Below are 16774 nucleotides of genomic sequence, written 5' to 3' on the forward strand. Positions count from 1 at the left end.
ATCATCAGAGATTGATCCAAGACTGCTCCTCCTATACAGAGATAAGATCTGAGAAGGAAGACATCCTCTACGAGTTACATGACCAACTAAAACTATGTACATTCCTTGCTATATTTACTTTTTTTTTTGACGTCCGATATACCCGGCATCATCCAGATAGAGCTTATGAAAGAGCCATCCTTATGATAGGATGAGGATACTTTAGCTACCTTTCCGTTAATTGCTTCCTAATAGACTAAAACTGTGAACTTGTGGGATCTTCTCTGATTTGTCTCGCCTGACTCTCAGAGAAGTGTTCCTGCCATTTTAGTCAGAAGCTGGTACATAGGAAGTTGTGCTCTATATGCCAACAGTCACTTTTGTAGGACAATAAATATTTAAGACCTCCTCACATATGATGTCCTTCTCATTCATTGTATTTCATGCTTATGCAAGAGAAAAATGTGAAAGCCCAGGGCCTTGCAAAGGAGCATATTACACACCCAAAAGTAGCCCAATTCTTGTTAGGTCAGGGAGCTTATGAAATACACCTTTCGCCACTCCTTCCCCTTGATTGTTTGGTGCCTTAATTTGGATTTGCTTCTTCGATCTGGACCTAGCTTGCTTCATTGTGATAATTTTGAAAAAGACATTGTCTTAAGAACAAAGCTACCATATGAGTAGCGGGCTTGTTTAGTAAGGCGACATAGTGAAGGACATAGGAAGACAGGAAGCAAAACAATTTGGGGGCTTTCTGATGTCTTCGATGCTCCTTCCCACACTAGCTTCTATAACTGCTCAGTAGAGCTCTAGGAGCAGCCAAAGCTACCTAGTATCTATCACGCCACGTTCATTTCATTGTTGACCGAATATCAACAAAACACTTCCCCAACGGCAACATTATATCCTGGATTGTGTTTGTCCCGGGCACTTGCCATCTAGCTTTTTCTAGCTCAGGATAGAACTTGTTTTTGACGACTCTACCCCCAATATTCATATTGCGGGTGGAGGGTTCTTTTCCACCCGCTGCTGTCCTGGCCGCCACCTCCCGGCTCACTTGATTTTCATTGAAGTCATCAGCTCCCGGCTATCAATTGTCTAGTCCAAGTTACTCGACGATATCTCTTGATGTAATTTGAGAATCAGAAGCTGGGATCCTACAGGAAGTCGAGCAGAATACTTTCGCCAGTGGTGCGAAGCAGCATACCTAGGTTTCTGAGAAGAAGGATTATCATCAACACGACTGCTTCCAACTGTGACAAGAAGAAGCACACCAAGAGACCATAGATGAATTAAACACAGGTTCATCTACCCCATTTCCACTTCCCATTCACCTATGAAGTGACCAGAATGGCTCAGACTCGGATCTACCTTTGCTCCATGTGGGCATACACTGAGCAAGGAACCCAACACGTACTCGAGGCTCTAAACAGCCTCCATTTGGTAAGTTTCCACATCTCAACCGGATTCCATATCTTCCACTAACCATGTGGAATTCTTACCTTGAAATTCTGCTGACAGCATACAAGCCTCATGCTACATACACTTATGTACCTAACAAGGCTTGGTTTAAGGTGATTTGTGAGGAGAAAGACTGTATCCCAATTCAGGAGAAGTTCTGTGACATCCAGAAATCCATTGAGCAGAATGCCTTGACGTTCGAACTTGGTGACGAGGTCGAGGACTTCCTGGATTCTGAGATGATGCAGCCTCACGCCGCCCACTTGTACCGCGAGCGTGCTCTAATCCAGACTGATGAGCGCCCCTTGCAAGAGCCTCGGCGCAGTCTTCACCCGACAAGCACCAGACATATTCGAGCTTGGGAGAAGCTGAAAGGCGGAGACCAATCTCTGACTCTTGAGAAGATGCTCTCACGAGCGAAACTCCTAAGCATCCAAGCCGACACCGGTACGACCTTGGAATGGGATCGCCGCGCACGTGTGGTCCATATCAGCGCTGAGTCGGAAGCTGCTATCGATATGGTGCAGGGAAGGCTGCACACCATATTTGAAGACTATGTGAGTCAGCCATATGACGGTTGCGTCATCTCTGAGATCTGTTGGGAAAGGAGCATGTCATTCTTTCCGAAAAGATGCTAACTGGACGTAGACTTGTCCACCGCCTCGATCGCAGCATCTCCTCCTCTCCGAGACAAACAAGCATTTCGATGTCGATATTCGTCTCATGGGAGAGATCAACCCGGAGCTTCCCCGGTCCACAATTCTGGACTCCTCAAGCATGTCACTCCCAGAGCAATATCGCCGGTTCTACAGGGGCTCCGCCAGCCTTCGGATTTGTATCACAGAGGAAGCCAAGTACTTCAAGAGATCGATGTTTGGGCCTAGGCCCGCTGGTGTTTTTGACAAGAGACAGAAACGATGGTGGTTCACCCCCTTTTCTAACCATGTCTACCCATCTAGAGCACCAGATCCCAGCTTAGTGGACAGGCTAGTTGTAGAAGTGCCAAGCGTCCCAGAGAGCCTTGACAAGAATGTCCAAGAATGGATCGACCGCGTACCGGAGAATCAGTCTCTCATAGTGATAGATCAGTCGCAAATTGCCCCGTCTCCCGCTACCACAGAAACACCAAGTGCCAGTGTGAGCCAGCCTCCTCGGGGAGTTCCAGGAGGCGACAGTCCAATCGCAATTCCGATGCGAATTTCTCGTCGAAAGCAACTCTCACACAGCTACGGGAACCCTAGCATCAAGTCGACTCTAGCTGATGCAACTCAGCAACAAAGCGCTGAGCTTGTTCAGACAGCTGAGCCAGATCCACAGCTACAGCCATCTTCTGGTGTAGATCTGCTTTCTGATACCGTCATTCCCTTGGGAGGCCCAAATGTACCATCTGCCGAAAAGCTGGTTCCAATCGGTGAGAAGCGCTTGGATGACCCTCTTGGCGTATATCAAAACATCACCTTCAGCATGACCCCTCTGGTCCCAGTGCCCCGGATTCAGTTCCAGGATGAGGCTTCATCTCGGGAATACCACAGTACCATGAAGCAACAAGCTCCATCTCGTGGTGGGAAGAAGAAAAAGGCTGCAAAACTAACAGTCTACAGTGACCTTTCCTTCGAGACAACTGCAAGAGACGCAGTCATGCAACTCCTCGGGAGGATGAGATCTAAAGTCGGCAAAGTGAAGTTGCGAGTCGAATTTGGACGGATATACCTCATGAACTTGTCGAGGGATTGCCTCGCCACTAATTCCCCAAATCAGATGGCAAGACCTTGGAACGCCGAAGACCTTGTGAGGAAGCTCAACGACATGAAGGAGAAGGATACGTTATTCACAAAGATTCTCTCTACTTGCGGCAACGATGCCGAGTTCTTGGCCGCTGCGAAAGGCACAGGTCGGAGACCAGTTTGGGCGCCTCTTCGGTTGTCCGTGCTGTACCAATTCAAGTGCACACATCTCCAGACAGGGGAGGATTTTATCGTCGAGGTTGACGGCAATGAGTTCAAATGGAAGATTCGGCCAGTCAACGACGAGCTCCCTCCTGTTTATGTCCACTGTCTGCAGCGTCAATGGGATTTTCGATTCGTACTTCAGCACAACCCGATGGACGAGGTGCTGTCTCGGTATGGCGAATTTGCTAAGCAACTGGTGGATTCTGTGACGATCCCGTGAGCTCTACCTTACGCTTCGCATTACTTCGTGAGCTAACCTTGATTGATTCACATAGACCGGACACTCGAGAGAGGGCAGTTGTTCTGTGGAACGAAGGACACGGATCCATCGCCACCGTCCACCATGTCCGCGTACATCACTCTGCCCGCTACCAGACCCAAGACAAGACGACGTTCCTCGACGTCGTCCAAGTCCAGAACACCTTCGTGGAGGAGCGAATAGAGCACGGGGTGCGCCAGTTCAAGGCGACCTTCAAACCTCACACCAAGATCCCCAACGGCCAAGTCCCCGTGTGGTACGAGGCGTCCCTCTCGTCAGCCAAGGCCGAGGCGCTCTTCCTGCAGAACGAGAAGCTGCAGCACGGCCAGAAGACGGCCTGGACGCAGTCGACCTTCAAGCAGGAGAAGATCCTCCAGACCCTGACGACGCGGGCGGTGGAGATGATCAAGCGGATCGACGGCGTGGGCGTCTACTGCGACAATGGCTTTGGTGAGGTATCCGGCGCTGGCACCGGCACCGGTACCGGCAGCGGCAGTGGCTCGAGCAGCCGCGTCAGCACCGCGCTGTCCGTCCCGTTGTCGCGTCAGACCTGGACCGACGAGGCACATTATTACTGAAAAATCTGCGATGATAGCTTTTGTTGTGTTGTTCTGCTCTTCTGCGTCTTCTGCATCTAGCAGGTGCATGCTTGGTAGTTGGTTGTTCATCGTGGAGACGGCATTGTTGCATCAGGATTTTGAGGACACTCATGGAGTTCAAGCATCAGATTTGTTTGCTAGAGAGAGTAGATAGCTCTACAATGCTGATACTAGGTAGCTACTCTGCCATGAAGCTCTTGATGGCGTGAAGTGTTCTATAGAGTACTCGTGTAACCTTTTGGTGATACAAACGGAAACTACCATGTGATTTTTTAACGAGTATCCCATAACTTTCATTTAGTAGCTCAACTGAGCTTTCAGACATCTACGACGATGACGATCAAAGTTCAGGCTGAGCCACAGCTGATTTAATTCTATTGTCTGGTCAACTGCCGTGGGCACATTCCTGACCTTGCGGCATGCTCACCGACAGGTCTGTGGTGGAGCCGTAGCGTCACGAGGATGCGGTGATGGGGCAGGTACTTCCCTGCAGCTTCTTACAGCGAGACCGACGCCAATCAGTGACAGCCTGATAACGTTGAAAAAAAAGGTGGATTCGTCTGTGCGGTGCAGTTTCTCACCTGTGTCTCCTCACCTACATTGATAGGTAGGTGGCTGGAATGTGAGACCTGCATTGTGCAGTTGTCCAGGAAACACCCAGCGCTTACGACGGCAGCTTGCGGCTTCCTGGAAGCTGTCAATCGTTAAGAAGACATCTTGACAACAGGAACTGGGCTGCACCACTTCATGCTTGAGGCAAGGAATCTCTCTTGTCTGCACGGAAAGCTGCTTTGTGCAACGGCGGCACGGTAGAGCATCTGGGAGGCCACATGCTGTACTGCGTATATCAGAGTACGATATCGTGTTATGCACGGCGCCCGTCTTGGCACTTTAACCCGAAATGGATGGGGCCCAATTGACAGCGCTGATTCGTGGGACGGAGCCTGCGTCGATCCAGCAGGACAGGGGCCTGGGCAACTGCGGGCAACTGTGGCTGGTGAGCGAAGCTAACGGAGCTCGCGGAGCTGGCGGCCCTTGTCTCTGGTGTTTGGTGTGTATTAGTGATGACCTCGACCGGTCTAGTGTAGCTTGGAGCTTGGTCTACTGCGTAGTTGGCTTGGTAGCTGGGTCTGTCTCGCTGTCTCTCTCGTGGCAGCACCATCGACTTCCACGAACTTCCGGTCCCCGGGGCAAGCTGCTCCCTACGAAACGTGCCCCGTCTGAGTCGAGATCATTTCAGGCGGGAGAATTGAACAAGAGGGAGAAATCGAATGAGCCAAGCAAGCAAGATTGAAAACAAGGGGCGGCCATTCGTTTCGCCAAACCTGAGACGCGACGAGAGATAAGGCCAACCACCCTGATGGCCCGTGTGGCCCTTGGCGATTTCTGAAGGCATTTCGGTAATTGAACAGTCCAATTTGACCACCACTCTCCGAACGATGCTGGGCATTCTGGGCTGGGCTGGCCCTGTAACCGACAACAACGCGCTAGAGCGCCGGAGCGTGAGATGCGCGAAAATGATCAAGTTGGCACCCAAGCGCGAAGGAGCGATTCCATGAGGGAGCTGGCTCCTGGATCACACGCGGGGGCCGAGGCAACGTGCTGTGATTGATACGTAGCCCTGGTAGTGTATCACCGGGTTTGATAGAGTTTTGCGCAACGCTTCTAGAGCCGGGAAACGGCTCAACAAGTGGTCTATGCTTGCGTTGCGTGGACTTGCTGCGTAAGAGGCGGAGGGACTACCTCGACTACCTAGGTACGGTAGTACAGCTGCTACCGCCTACAGCAGCGAGAGCAGCAAGAAAAAAAAAGGAAGAGGTCGACCGGCACGAAGGACTGGCGCTCCAGGTCTCCAGAGCAGCATCGAACCTGAACCCCTGTCATGACGCTAGGCCCAAAGGTCGGTTCTATCGTGCCGGGGCCGCCACAGGAGCTCCGTAGCAACGAATCACCGAGCTCGAATGCCTCTGCAGGGTCGCTCACCAGCCACATGGGTCTCCATAATACAGTGGATAGACCCAGGTAGGGGGCCCCCCGGTCAGGCGAGTTTGGGCGTTCTATCAGGCTTGGGGACCCGGCCGTCGTATCGTGAGCTGTGCCTGCAGCATGCCCGCCTCTGATTTCCCCCAAAAAGGTGTGACTGACTGACTTGGAGTACCGATAAGTGAGTGGGAGTGAGCGAGGGCAATAATAAGTGAGGGTACGGGCACCTACCTGCCCAGACAATAAAATGCTAATCAAACGCCTGTTCCGCACCTTCCTCTCGAAACACCACACCTTTCCCGTTGCCCCATCACCCTCTGCAACAAAATAGCCTCAGCGTCTTTCTGCTGTCTCTCGTTTTCCTCTCCGGAACAACAATAACAAGGCTTACATCGTCGTCGTCGTCAGCGGCACAATTGAGTAGAACTTATCACTCGCTCGCCTGGACCAAGTAGCACTTTTTGGACCACCACCGCCACCACCGCTACCACCGCTACCATCACCACTTTCTCTCCGCCGCTCCCGCGTAATCACTCATCCCGCAATCACCTCACAATGCGCTCTCAGCTGGTGTTCCTTGCGCTTTCGGCGCTTACCGCCGTCTCCGCCCAGAACTTCACCATCGATCCCAATGAGGTCGATTTGACCACGAGAGGTAGGTTTATCCCATCTACGACTACGGCGCAATTGATTTCTGACATGTCGAGCAGCCAGCTGGTGTTCGGGCGAGTTTAGCACTTGCGATACCCTGTGCGACAAGGACGCTTCCGAGAACAGATGCGAACCTGTGAGTGCCGCTGATGCGCGCCCCGCACCAACCCTCTTAAGCAACAAGTAGACTGACCACAGCCCGTTTACACAGTCCACCCTGGTATATTCGTGCATTTGCGCTTCCAACGGCAGCGCCCCTGGTCTTGAGTACTACAGCCAGTCTTTGCCCTCCGTAGGTTTCCCTACAAGCCGAACGAATTCACGCTTGGCAACCCATTTTGCCCCCCAAGTCGCTGACAAAGTTTACATTTAGTTCATCTGCCAACAAGCCTTCAGCGACTGCAACCTCGCAAACGCTGGAAACGCCGCGGGCCAGAGGAACTGCACCACGACAATCAAGGATAAGTGCGGTACCCTGGATATCGCTGACTACACGGCTACCCCGAGCACCACTTCTGCTGCCGCCTCGTCTTCAGCTACTGGCCAGACGAGCAGCACCGCCTCGGCTTCGGGCACCGGAGCTTCTGCTGCTGCTACTTCCTCCAGCACTGCCGCCGCCGCCCCGACCAACATTCACCTGATTGGCAACGGCGCCGCCGCCATGGCCGTCGGTGTCTTTGCCTACCTCCTCTGATGGACTAGTTTGAAGTGTGAAATCTCAATCTATCCCATTTTTGGTCGAATCGCAACCGAGTTGCGCTGGCAGCTGCCTTCTTCGTTTCTTGTATCGAATTGTATGCGGCAACCGTTGCAACACGCCCCACATTCTTTGATTATACAAAGCATCATAACTGCCCTAACCCAACAGACCAGCCGCCTTCCATCCCCAAGGTGGCAACTAATTCACGAGGAGACGAAACGAGCTTGACGACAGTTTTTGATACGGTTGGCGGAGTAATTGGCGGAGTGTGACTTATACGGAAGGAGAGTGTTGGTGTATTGTGTGGAGGGGAGGCATTGAGAGCAATTGTTTATGACCATTGAGTCCGACAGAGTCAGTCAGAGACAGAGTGTGATATCGCTAGGTATTATCCAAGACACCATCACGGAATTAGAATCGAATTGACGCGCAAGGTTGGCACGCCACTTCTTGTCTCGTACCAGCTTCAAGGTGCTCCACTGTGATGTGTTGTGCCGGTTATTTGCACTGAACTCCTAGTCCTCAATCTGAACGGCTCAGATTTCTCTTCGAAAAGCATCAGATTGTGTACTTCATTTTCTGGAGCAGAAATGAGGGAATATGTTATCGCAGCCTCGTAGAGAGATGGCTTGCAAAGGTTGTGTAAGGCTGTGTGATAGCTATGGACCATCTTCTACAACGGATAGCCAGTATCTTGCTCATATGACCTAGCAATAGAAGGTAACATTGAAGCAAGCAGAAGTAGAAGCGATGAATCATGCGCATGGAGCTAGCTTGCCTACCTTGAGGCTCTGAGATGACGTTATATGTCTAACGATAGCTTTCTGGAGAGGTGACACTGGGGGACACACCAGCTTATTCCCCGTGATATTACACTGGGCCAGCCAGTGATTAGCTTGTGAGACGCTAGAGAATCGTTGCATGAAGCTGCTCGAGCTGTCGCCCATTGCCCCTGCATGTGAGCCAATGACAGGTAGAAAACAGATGCCGCACAGGGCCTATCATCAAAGCCAACATGCGGTGAGGGGGGGTGATCCAGCACGGCCATGTTGAAGATTCAGGTACCGGCCGGGGTCGTGTTCTGAGAGACACAGGCCCAAGCTCCCGGTGATAGTTACTTGCTTCTTAACGCCACCCCGTTATGGCAGCCCCCCCCTCCCCTCCAAAGTGCCCCTCCTCCTCTCCACACAAAGGAAAACACCCGGCATCCCTCCAAATTCCCGTCCCCATCAACTGAGGTTCACCTCTTGTTGGAAACCATCAACCTCCTCCCAATTTGCCTTGTTTTGCCTTTGCGCTGTGCGCTTCTCCTCCCCGTCTCTACAGCTTAATTATCCGTCGACGCATCTCCGTTTGCAACCATGAAGGGCGAGGTAAGTGCCAATATTTAGTCCCGTATCACGTATTCCCTCTCGGTTTATTATACGGAGCTGCCCAACCCCTATTCACGGACACGGGGAGCTTTCGGGAGCCTGATGCCGCACATGCTCTCTGAAAATGACAGGGATCCATCCCGTGATGCCTTCATCATAGAATCAATCCTTCCCCGCCATTTATCTTGTCATTTAGGCTCTCAGAGTGCCTGAGTTCGCCATTCGCGGTACCGTCTGACGGGCCGAGGCGGTGACGGCGTCGCTAAATGACGGAAGGCCTATTTTAGCCTCCTTTCATCCACAATGCACTTGCCCATGATTACTGTCCAGCAGTCGAGCTATAAGAAAGCTGACGAGAATACTCCAGGTCCTTCACCTTCACTTGGGCCAGGCTGGTACCCAGCTCGGTAACAGCGCATGGGAGCTGTGAGTGCACTTTCTACCCCCCACCACAGCCTCGAAGCTGTTGTGCTGACATCTTCAGGTACCTCCTCGAGCATGGCCTCGGAGCTGATGGTCGCCCTGACCCCAACGCAAAGGACGTCGCCGATGCTGGTGGCTCTTTCGAGACTTTCTTCACCGAGACCAGCAATGGCAAATACGTGCCCCGCTCCCTCTTCGTCGATCTCGACCCATCCCCCATTGATGAGATCCGTACTGGTGGTTACAGACAGCTCTTCCATCCTGAGCTCCTCATCAGCGGCAAGGAGGATGCTGCCAACAACTATGCTCGTGGTCATTACACTATCGGCAAGGAGATGGTCGACAATGTCATTGATCGTATCCGTCGTGTTGCTGGTATGTTCGAATTCGAAACATTACAGCCTATGGAGGCAAGCGGTTGGACTAACTGACTTTCTGATAGACAACTGCAGCTCTCTGCAGGGTTTCCTGATCTTCCACTCCTTCGGCGGTGGCACTGGTTCCGGTTTTGGAGCTCTTCTCCTCGAGCGCCTGTCTACCGAGTATGGCAAGAAGTGCAAGCTCGAGTTCGCCGTGTACCCTGCCCCTCGTGTATCTACTGCTGTCGTTGAGCCGTACAATGCTGTGCTTTCCACCCACAGCACCATCGAGAACTCCGACTGCACATTCCTGGTCGACAACGAGGCTGTGTACGACATCTGCCGCCGTAACTTGGACATTCCTCGTCCCGACTATGAGCACCTGAACCGTCTTATCGCCCAGGTCGTCAGCTCTATCACCTCGTCTCTGCGTTTCGATGGTGCTCTGAACGTCGACCTGAACGAGTTCCAGACCAACTTGGTGCCTTACCCCCGTATCCACTACCCCTTGATCAGCTATGCCCCTGTCATCTCTGCTTCCAAGAGTGCTCATGAGAGCTTCAAGGTCCACGACCTGACCTTCCAATGTATGTCCTGCATTTCAAATACCATTTCTCCTGGAATATCTGCTAATGGCCACAGGCTTCGAGCCCAACAACCAGATGGTTGTCTGCGACCCGCGCAATGGCAAGTACATGGCCGTAGCCCTGCTCTACCGTGGCGATGTCGTTCCCCGTGACTGCAACGCCGCCGTTGCCGCTCTCAAGGCCAAGGCTTCCTTCAACCTCGTCGAGTGGTGCCCGACCGGATTCAAGATCGGTATCAACTACCAGAAGCCGGTCGCCGTGCCTACCGCCTCACCCGCCGACGGCGGCCTGGCGTCCGTCGACCGCTCCGTGTCCATGCTGTCCAATACCACGGCCATCGCCGAGGCCTGGTCCCGCCTGGACCACAAGTTCGACCTCATGTACAGCAAGCGCGCGTTCGTGCACTGGTACGTGGGCGAGGGCATGGAGGAGGGCGAGTTCAGCGAGGCCCGCGAGGACCTGGCTGCCCTCGAGAAGGACTACGAGGAGGTCGCTGCCGACTCGTACGAGCCCGATGCCGAGGAGGCTGAGTACTGAGCGGGAGAAGGAGATATGTCTAATGCGCAGTGTTCCCCGACCCCTGAGAGAAGCTGTATGAGCCCCTGAAATTACGAATGATGAAAGAAAGACCCTGAGACCCTGAAAGACCCTGAAGACCCTGAAAGACCTTGACAGACCCTGAGACCCTGATTGTTTTTGAGGGGAGTTTTTCACACCCCCTGAAATTTATTTTTGCTTGTGTACGTACGTACCATGTGTGGAGGAGGATGATGATACATAGGTGGATAAGTTCGTTTTCTCATGTTTCCGTGCCGTGGCACTGGTTAGGAAAGGATCACTATCACCTCCCCCGTAGTTTTTGACAGTCTTAGAAGAGAAAGTTGATGCCACCCCCTAAGATGAGAACATCTAATGAACTGTGCGAGCCATTTTTAGTGTGATTTTAAAATCTCCTTAGGCACCGTAGTTTTGTGAAATGATGTCTATCATTCCGGGTCTATCTGGTATCATGAGTGATGTAGTCATGGCGCGCAGAAGGCTGCAAAACACTTATATACCATATCGAGTCTTCCGACAATGGATGCCTGCTTCGCAAGCATATATACTCGACAACGCCTTACTATCGTGGTTGTTCACGGTCTATTTGCCTGGTCGTTTTCCCTTGAACGGCCTCTTCTGCACACCACCCTTCTTGTGCGACCCCTTGCGGCCCATCTTCAGGTCCCTTGGCTTGCCATCTCTCGAGCTGGCCCGACGACCCTCAAAGACGATAGCCTCGGGAGTCTTGATGTCCGCCGGCCCAGCAGACGACCGCCCGTAGCCCTTGCCGTTGACACGTGGCGGCGCCGAGTCCGTCGAGCCGCGCTTGCCAGACTTCCCTGACTTGGAAATGCGCGCGCGCGCCGCCTCCGATGCAGCCAGGCGTTCCTTCTCCCGGAGCGGGCCTGCTGCCGAGCGGCCTAGCAGCTTCTCCGCGCGGCCGGCGAGCGTCTGCTCCTCGGCGGTGCGCTTGCGGACGTAGCCATTCTGCGCCGCGGCGGGAGGCTTCCTGTCTTTGAAGCTGGCCTTGCCCTTGCCCCCGTCTGCGATGATCTTGTCCTTCTTGGACTTCTCCATGGCGCGGGCGGTCTTGTACGGGGCCTTGCAGCGGCTGACGCGCAGCTCTCGGGGGAGCATGGGCGGGAACTTCTTGCCGTTGAGGAGGAGGGCGGCTTCTACTGAGTTGGCGTCCTGTGGAGATTTATTAGTAGTGCTCGTTATGGGTAATGAATGTACTTTGGGTGGTAACTCACGTAGAACTGCACGTAGGCAATGCCCTTGCCAACTCTCGTAGTCGAGTCTCTGACAACTCGCACGCTCTCAACCTTGCCGGCACGCTCGCCAAACTGGCGCCACAGGCCCTCCTCCACGTCCATGGGCACTTTCGTCCGCTTGCGCTTCTCCGTCTGCTCCTTGCCCTCCTCATCGATCTTGACGTTCAGGACGGTCTCGTCGTCCACGAAGCCTAGATTGCCTACGAACACACATCGGCGGTGGTCCACCTCTGATGGATGCGCTACGCTGTCTACCCTCAGATGGCGGTCGAGCACGGTCGTGCCGTTCAGCTTGGTGACGGCCGCGCGGACGGCGGCCGGGGTGCTGTAGACGACGTATGCGTTGGTCGACTTTGTGGTTGCGTCCATGACCTCCTTGTTGATGTATGCGGCGCGCTTGGGCACGGCGGCTGTGGAGAAGGCGACGGAGCGAAAGCGGATGGACTCGATTTTCTGGGCTGGGGATGCGGAGCTGTCGAGGACGGAGGAGAGGTGGGCGAGGAGAGCCTTCTTGGCTTTGCGCGAGGTGATGGCCTCAACGGAGACGTTGGAGAGGAACACTGTGCGGCCGGCCTTCTCAATCTCGTCCACCTTGGAGTCTTTGCTGAGAGATTCGTGGACGATCTCGGAGCCAGAGTCTGAGTCTTCTTCGGGCTTCTTCAGGAGTGACTCGTGGACTATGACTTCATCACCGGCGGCTTGTGTCTCCTCCTTTCGTCGCTTGATAACGGGAGTGTCATCGTCGTCAGCGAGTTTGTCCAGGTACTTGCCCTCCAAATCGTCTAGCTCGTCCTGCTTCCTCTTCCGTTTCTTCTCCTGTCTCCTAGCGTGGGCTGCCAATTCTGAGACAGTCTCCTGTTGATCCTCACCCTCTGAGCTGTCCTCATTTGAGTCTCCGGACGCTTCGCTGGCATCGCCCTTCTCGTCCTCGCTTTCATCTTCAAGGTCCGAGCCAGCGTCGCTTCCTAACGAACTTAGCTCTTCATCGTCGACCTCTTCATCTGCTTCGTCGGCTTTGGCAGGGTTTTTTGATCTAGAGGCAACTAGTTCGGCATAACGGGATTTCTCTGGAGCCTTGACAGGGCCGGCCTATCGATATGTGAGCCACAGGGGGTCAATTGGTTGTCTGGAATTCGCATATACTTACACTTGCTGAGAAGAGTGCATCGAGCGCGGGGTCGACCGCTTTGGAGGATACGGAAAAGATAGAGCTTCTGTAGTTTGATTAGAGAGAAAGATCTTGGTTCAAAGAATCAAACTCACTTTTTTGCCATCTTTTTGGCGGAGTAACTCTTCAAGCTGGAAAAGTTGCACAGTCCCGCAAGTTTGCTGCCTCCTTGTACGGCAACTCGAGAATCGCATGGCAGAAATTCTCAGAAAATGTTCCTGAGCGACAAGGATGGCGGCCGTGGATCTGCTTGGTGGGGTTAGGCTAGTACAGTAAGTATAAGGCATCTTACATGCTGATAAAGAGTACTCACCTATCTGGCGGAGAACGACATGCGGGCCGGATTTTCTCCGAATGCCTCACCGCCTACCGAATCGGGGTCATCTGCCAAAACCGGGCAGAGTAGTGGAATTTGGAGCGAGGAAGAGGAGCGATGAGGTCGGCGGTGGCAGGTCGGCCGGCTTGTCAGGTCCCTCCACTGGCACCCATCATCCATCTCGTTCACCCTCTCCTCCCACGCAAAATCGTCCACCACGCACCTCCCACAGCCCACCTCGCCCTCCCGGACAGATGTGACGAATCCGAAGCTTGCAGACAAGAGAAAGACTCTTCGTTGCATTCGTCGCATCGTTTATTACTTGTTTTCTCTGCCCCAGCTCGCGCTGCCCACCTCCCGAAGACTCGTCTCCGATTCTTTGCTGTCGCCAGCTCCCCCGACCCGTCTCCGCAGCGTTGCGCCCGCCAACACCACCCAAATCGACCCTCTCCTTGAACTCCTCTACGACTATTGACTTAATACGACTGCTAAGAACACATTTTCGACAATGGCAACCGGCGACACCGCCGTCTCTATCCACCTGGCGAACCGGCCTCCAGTGCTGGCCGAACCCAGCGACAGCAACATCTCGAGCCCCTTGAGTGACGTCGAGGATAAGGATGCCGACGGCGAAGACATGGACATCGACCTAAATAATGGTCATGCCGACGAGCAAAAACACGGCGATCACGAGTCAGACGACGGAGGCGGTTCTGCTTCTCACGCCGCCTCCGACGACGAAGACGATGACTCCAATCTGTCGGAGGTCGACGTCAATGACTCTGAGGCCGAAACAGAGCGCCTCTACGACACTCCACGGAAGAATACCGACATTCGCGACACCGTCGTCATCAGCAGCGAGACCGTCAACGGTGGCACTCCCACCACTCGCGAGCGCATCTTCGAGCGCAGCCCCAGCAAGCTACAACAGCAGATCCAAGCTGACGTAGACGCTGAGAATGCCCGTGAGGATGACGAGGACGACGATGACGAGCTCTCAGACGAGCCTGACGACGAAGATCGTCATGACGACAATTCCTCGGTCGCCCCGAGCGAAGCTGAGTCGGACCACGAAGCGCCCGTCAAGGCGAAAAAGATGTCGCTATCACCCGAAAAACAAGATGAGATCGTGGCCCAGTCTACAATTGTCGAGGACGTGCTGCTTGATTCCGCAGAGGAGACGCGAAAGCGCAAGCGCTCTCCGACGGCGGAGGTGTCCGAGTCGGACCAACCCCTCAGAAAACGAACGGGCTCGGTCGCGGCCCCTGGCAAAACGTCACCGACAATTGATCACTCAGTCAAAGACGATGAGCTTCTAGATACGTCAACGAATGATCACAGTGGTGAACATTCTGGAGACGAGGATGCCGAGGATCTGGCGTCCAAGGACAAGCCCGAGGACGTCGCTCAATCGGTCGAGAATGTACCTACCGAGACAACACGATCCAAGAAACCCAAGCGCAATGGCGGGAAAAAGCGCAAAGGGTCCGACGAAGAAGATAGCGAAACACTCAATCAAGACGCACAACCAGCCGACGAAGCTGTCGCTACCGACGAGCACAACGCCGAGGAAGAGAACGCTGAAGCTGAACACGACGAGGAAGCTGAGGCGGCTCAAAGAAACGAGGAAGAACGTAAGAATAATTGCCGGTACTGCTATGAGGATAGTATAGCTGACACGCATTTTGCAGTGGAAAGGAAAAGAGCCGCTTTTGAGCAATTGACTGCCATAGAAAAACACTTTGCGGCGTTTAGAGACCGGTAAGTTTTGCGCGACCCTCACCATTACTCACCATAGCTTGCTAATTGTTTATTGTAGATTATACGAAGAGCGACTTGCCCAGCTCAACGAGGAAGAGGCAATGCTCACCAGCGAGAGCCCGACACACCCCGAGTATCTCGCCATGATGCATTGCATTGATGCGCGTCGAGACGAAAGACTTCGTGTCGTAGATGTCGAGTATAAGCTCAACATGGAAGCACTAGAACGCTGGGCAGTGGCTCGACGAGCCCAAATTCTATCGCAATTCTACCAGAGCATACGCGAATCTAGAGAAAAAGTCTTGGAAGAGCTCGGCCGACAGTGGTACGAGATACAGCACGAGCGCCGGCGTTATGCCGCCAACAGCATCCCTGATTATGGCATTCGCTTCCCGGTGGCGAAGGCCCAGCAAAAGAGACATGCCATTGCGCATAGTAAGGAAGTTTCGATTCTATCAGGTATTGCGAGACATGAGGGCTTCCCCGCGGCGCCTGAAATGAAAGGCGCAACAGTCTCTGAAGTGGACGAGGATTTAGAAGCTATCACTGTAAGTATACATTTGCGTAGGCCTTGTGTACCGCAACCGTATGCTGATACCATCTTGCAGAGAGCGCGCCAAAGCGCACAGCAGCCTGGCACAGCAAACCCACCACTTCCCGAAGCATATGGAGGACTGGCTTTTGGTCGTAGCCTTGGAGCTGCCGGAGAGCAATTCCTAGAACAGACTCCATGGGCGAATCCCAATCACCCTTCTCATCAGATTCAACGTCAGCATTCGCAGCCAGAACGGACGAGCAGTCCCTTCTCGGGGCCGTCTGGCAATAGACGACACTCGCATAACCAAGCCGCCACTTTTGCATCAAGCACTAATTCGACCTTGGCAGCAGCCAGCATCCTAAACGGAGAATCCCCATTACAGAAACGCGCGGTGGCTCCAGACCACGAGCTGACAGGACCGTCCAAAATGCCTCGAGACAGCGGGCCGAAGCTAGAAGCGGTTGCTCAAGCATCATGACGATTCACCTGTCCGTGTTTTTCTTTTTGACTACGATACCCATGGAATATACGTCCGTGTTCCAATTTAAGGAGGCTTTGGCTGGGTGTTCAAATTTTTTTCCAGGCGAGTACGGTTGTGCGGATATCTCCCTGTCAACGATATGTCACCGCACTCGGAATTTTGCTGTCTATATCATGGAAGGGCGATTATGTTTGGTTCTCATCAGGCCCTGTACGGCAGAGCGCCGAGGTATAAAGGTGTTAGGTCATAGCTTTTTTTTTGTTCTTATGTCGTAGATACATGTAGATATGGCGTCTAGGAAGGATTCCGCAAACATAAGCTCCAGGCCTTAGGGACAGTTTTGTATACCATACACTTGAACTACACCGTTGTG

General features: G+C 53.3%; 5 protein-coding genes across 5 annotated transcripts; 4 read left to right on the forward strand and 1 right to left on the reverse strand.

Annotated features, from left to right (window-relative positions):
* Window positions 1-1466: 1466 nt before the first annotated feature.
* UCRPA7_7228 (hypothetical protein) lies at window positions 1467-4226 on the forward strand (the record flags this gene model as incomplete). Its single annotated transcript, XM_007919761.1, has 4 exons — window positions 1467-1997; window positions 2113-2577; window positions 3199-3560; window positions 3665-4226. The coding sequence occupies 4 exons, from the start codon at window positions 1467-1469 to the stop codon at window positions 4224-4226; spliced, it is 1920 nt and encodes a 639-aa protein (XP_007917952.1).
* Window positions 4227-6785: 2559 nt separating this feature from the next.
* UCRPA7_7229 (putative pci domain-containing protein) lies at window positions 6786-7575 on the forward strand (the record flags this gene model as incomplete). The annotated part of the gene is made up of 3 exons (XM_007919762.1): window positions 6786-6885; window positions 6941-7017; window positions 7255-7575. 3 exons carry the CDS (start codon window positions 6786-6788, stop codon window positions 7573-7575), a joined length of 498 nt encoding a protein of 165 aa, XP_007917953.1.
* A 1367-nt stretch (window positions 7576-8942) lies between these two features.
* UCRPA7_7230 (putative tubulin alpha chain protein) lies at window positions 8943-10860 on the forward strand (the record flags this gene model as incomplete). The annotated part of the gene is made up of 5 exons (XM_007919763.1): window positions 8943-8954; window positions 9322-9380; window positions 9439-9752; window positions 9820-10323; window positions 10379-10860. The coding sequence occupies 5 exons, from the start codon at window positions 8943-8945 to the stop codon at window positions 10858-10860; spliced, it is 1371 nt and encodes a 456-aa protein (XP_007917954.1).
* Window positions 10861-11463: 603 nt separating this feature from the next.
* Window positions 11464-13924, reverse strand: UCRPA7_7231 (putative nucleolar protein 12 protein; the record flags this gene model as incomplete). The annotated part of the gene is made up of 4 exons (XM_007919764.1): window positions 11464-12054; window positions 12117-13226; window positions 13285-13351; window positions 13845-13924. The coding sequence occupies 4 exons, from the start codon at window positions 13922-13924 to the stop codon at window positions 11464-11466; spliced, it is 1848 nt and encodes a 615-aa protein (XP_007917955.1).
* A 205-nt stretch (window positions 13925-14129) lies between these two features.
* On the forward strand, window positions 14130-16282 carry UCRPA7_7232 (putative transcriptional regulatory protein dep1 protein; the record flags this gene model as incomplete). The annotated part of the gene is made up of 4 exons (XM_007919765.1): window positions 14130-15255; window positions 15313-15382; window positions 15441-15930; window positions 16268-16282. 4 exons carry the CDS (start codon window positions 14130-14132, stop codon window positions 16280-16282), a joined length of 1701 nt encoding a protein of 566 aa, XP_007917956.1.
* Window positions 16283-16774: the final 492 nt, after the last annotated feature.

Source organism: Phaeoacremonium minimum (genome assembly GCF_000392275.1).
Source record: "Phaeoacremonium minimum UCRPA7 unplaced genomic scaffold PA7_03_scaffold_504, whole genome shotgun sequence".
Lineage (NCBI taxonomy): Eukaryota > Fungi > Ascomycota > Sordariomycetes > Togniniales > Togniniaceae > Phaeoacremonium > Phaeoacremonium minimum.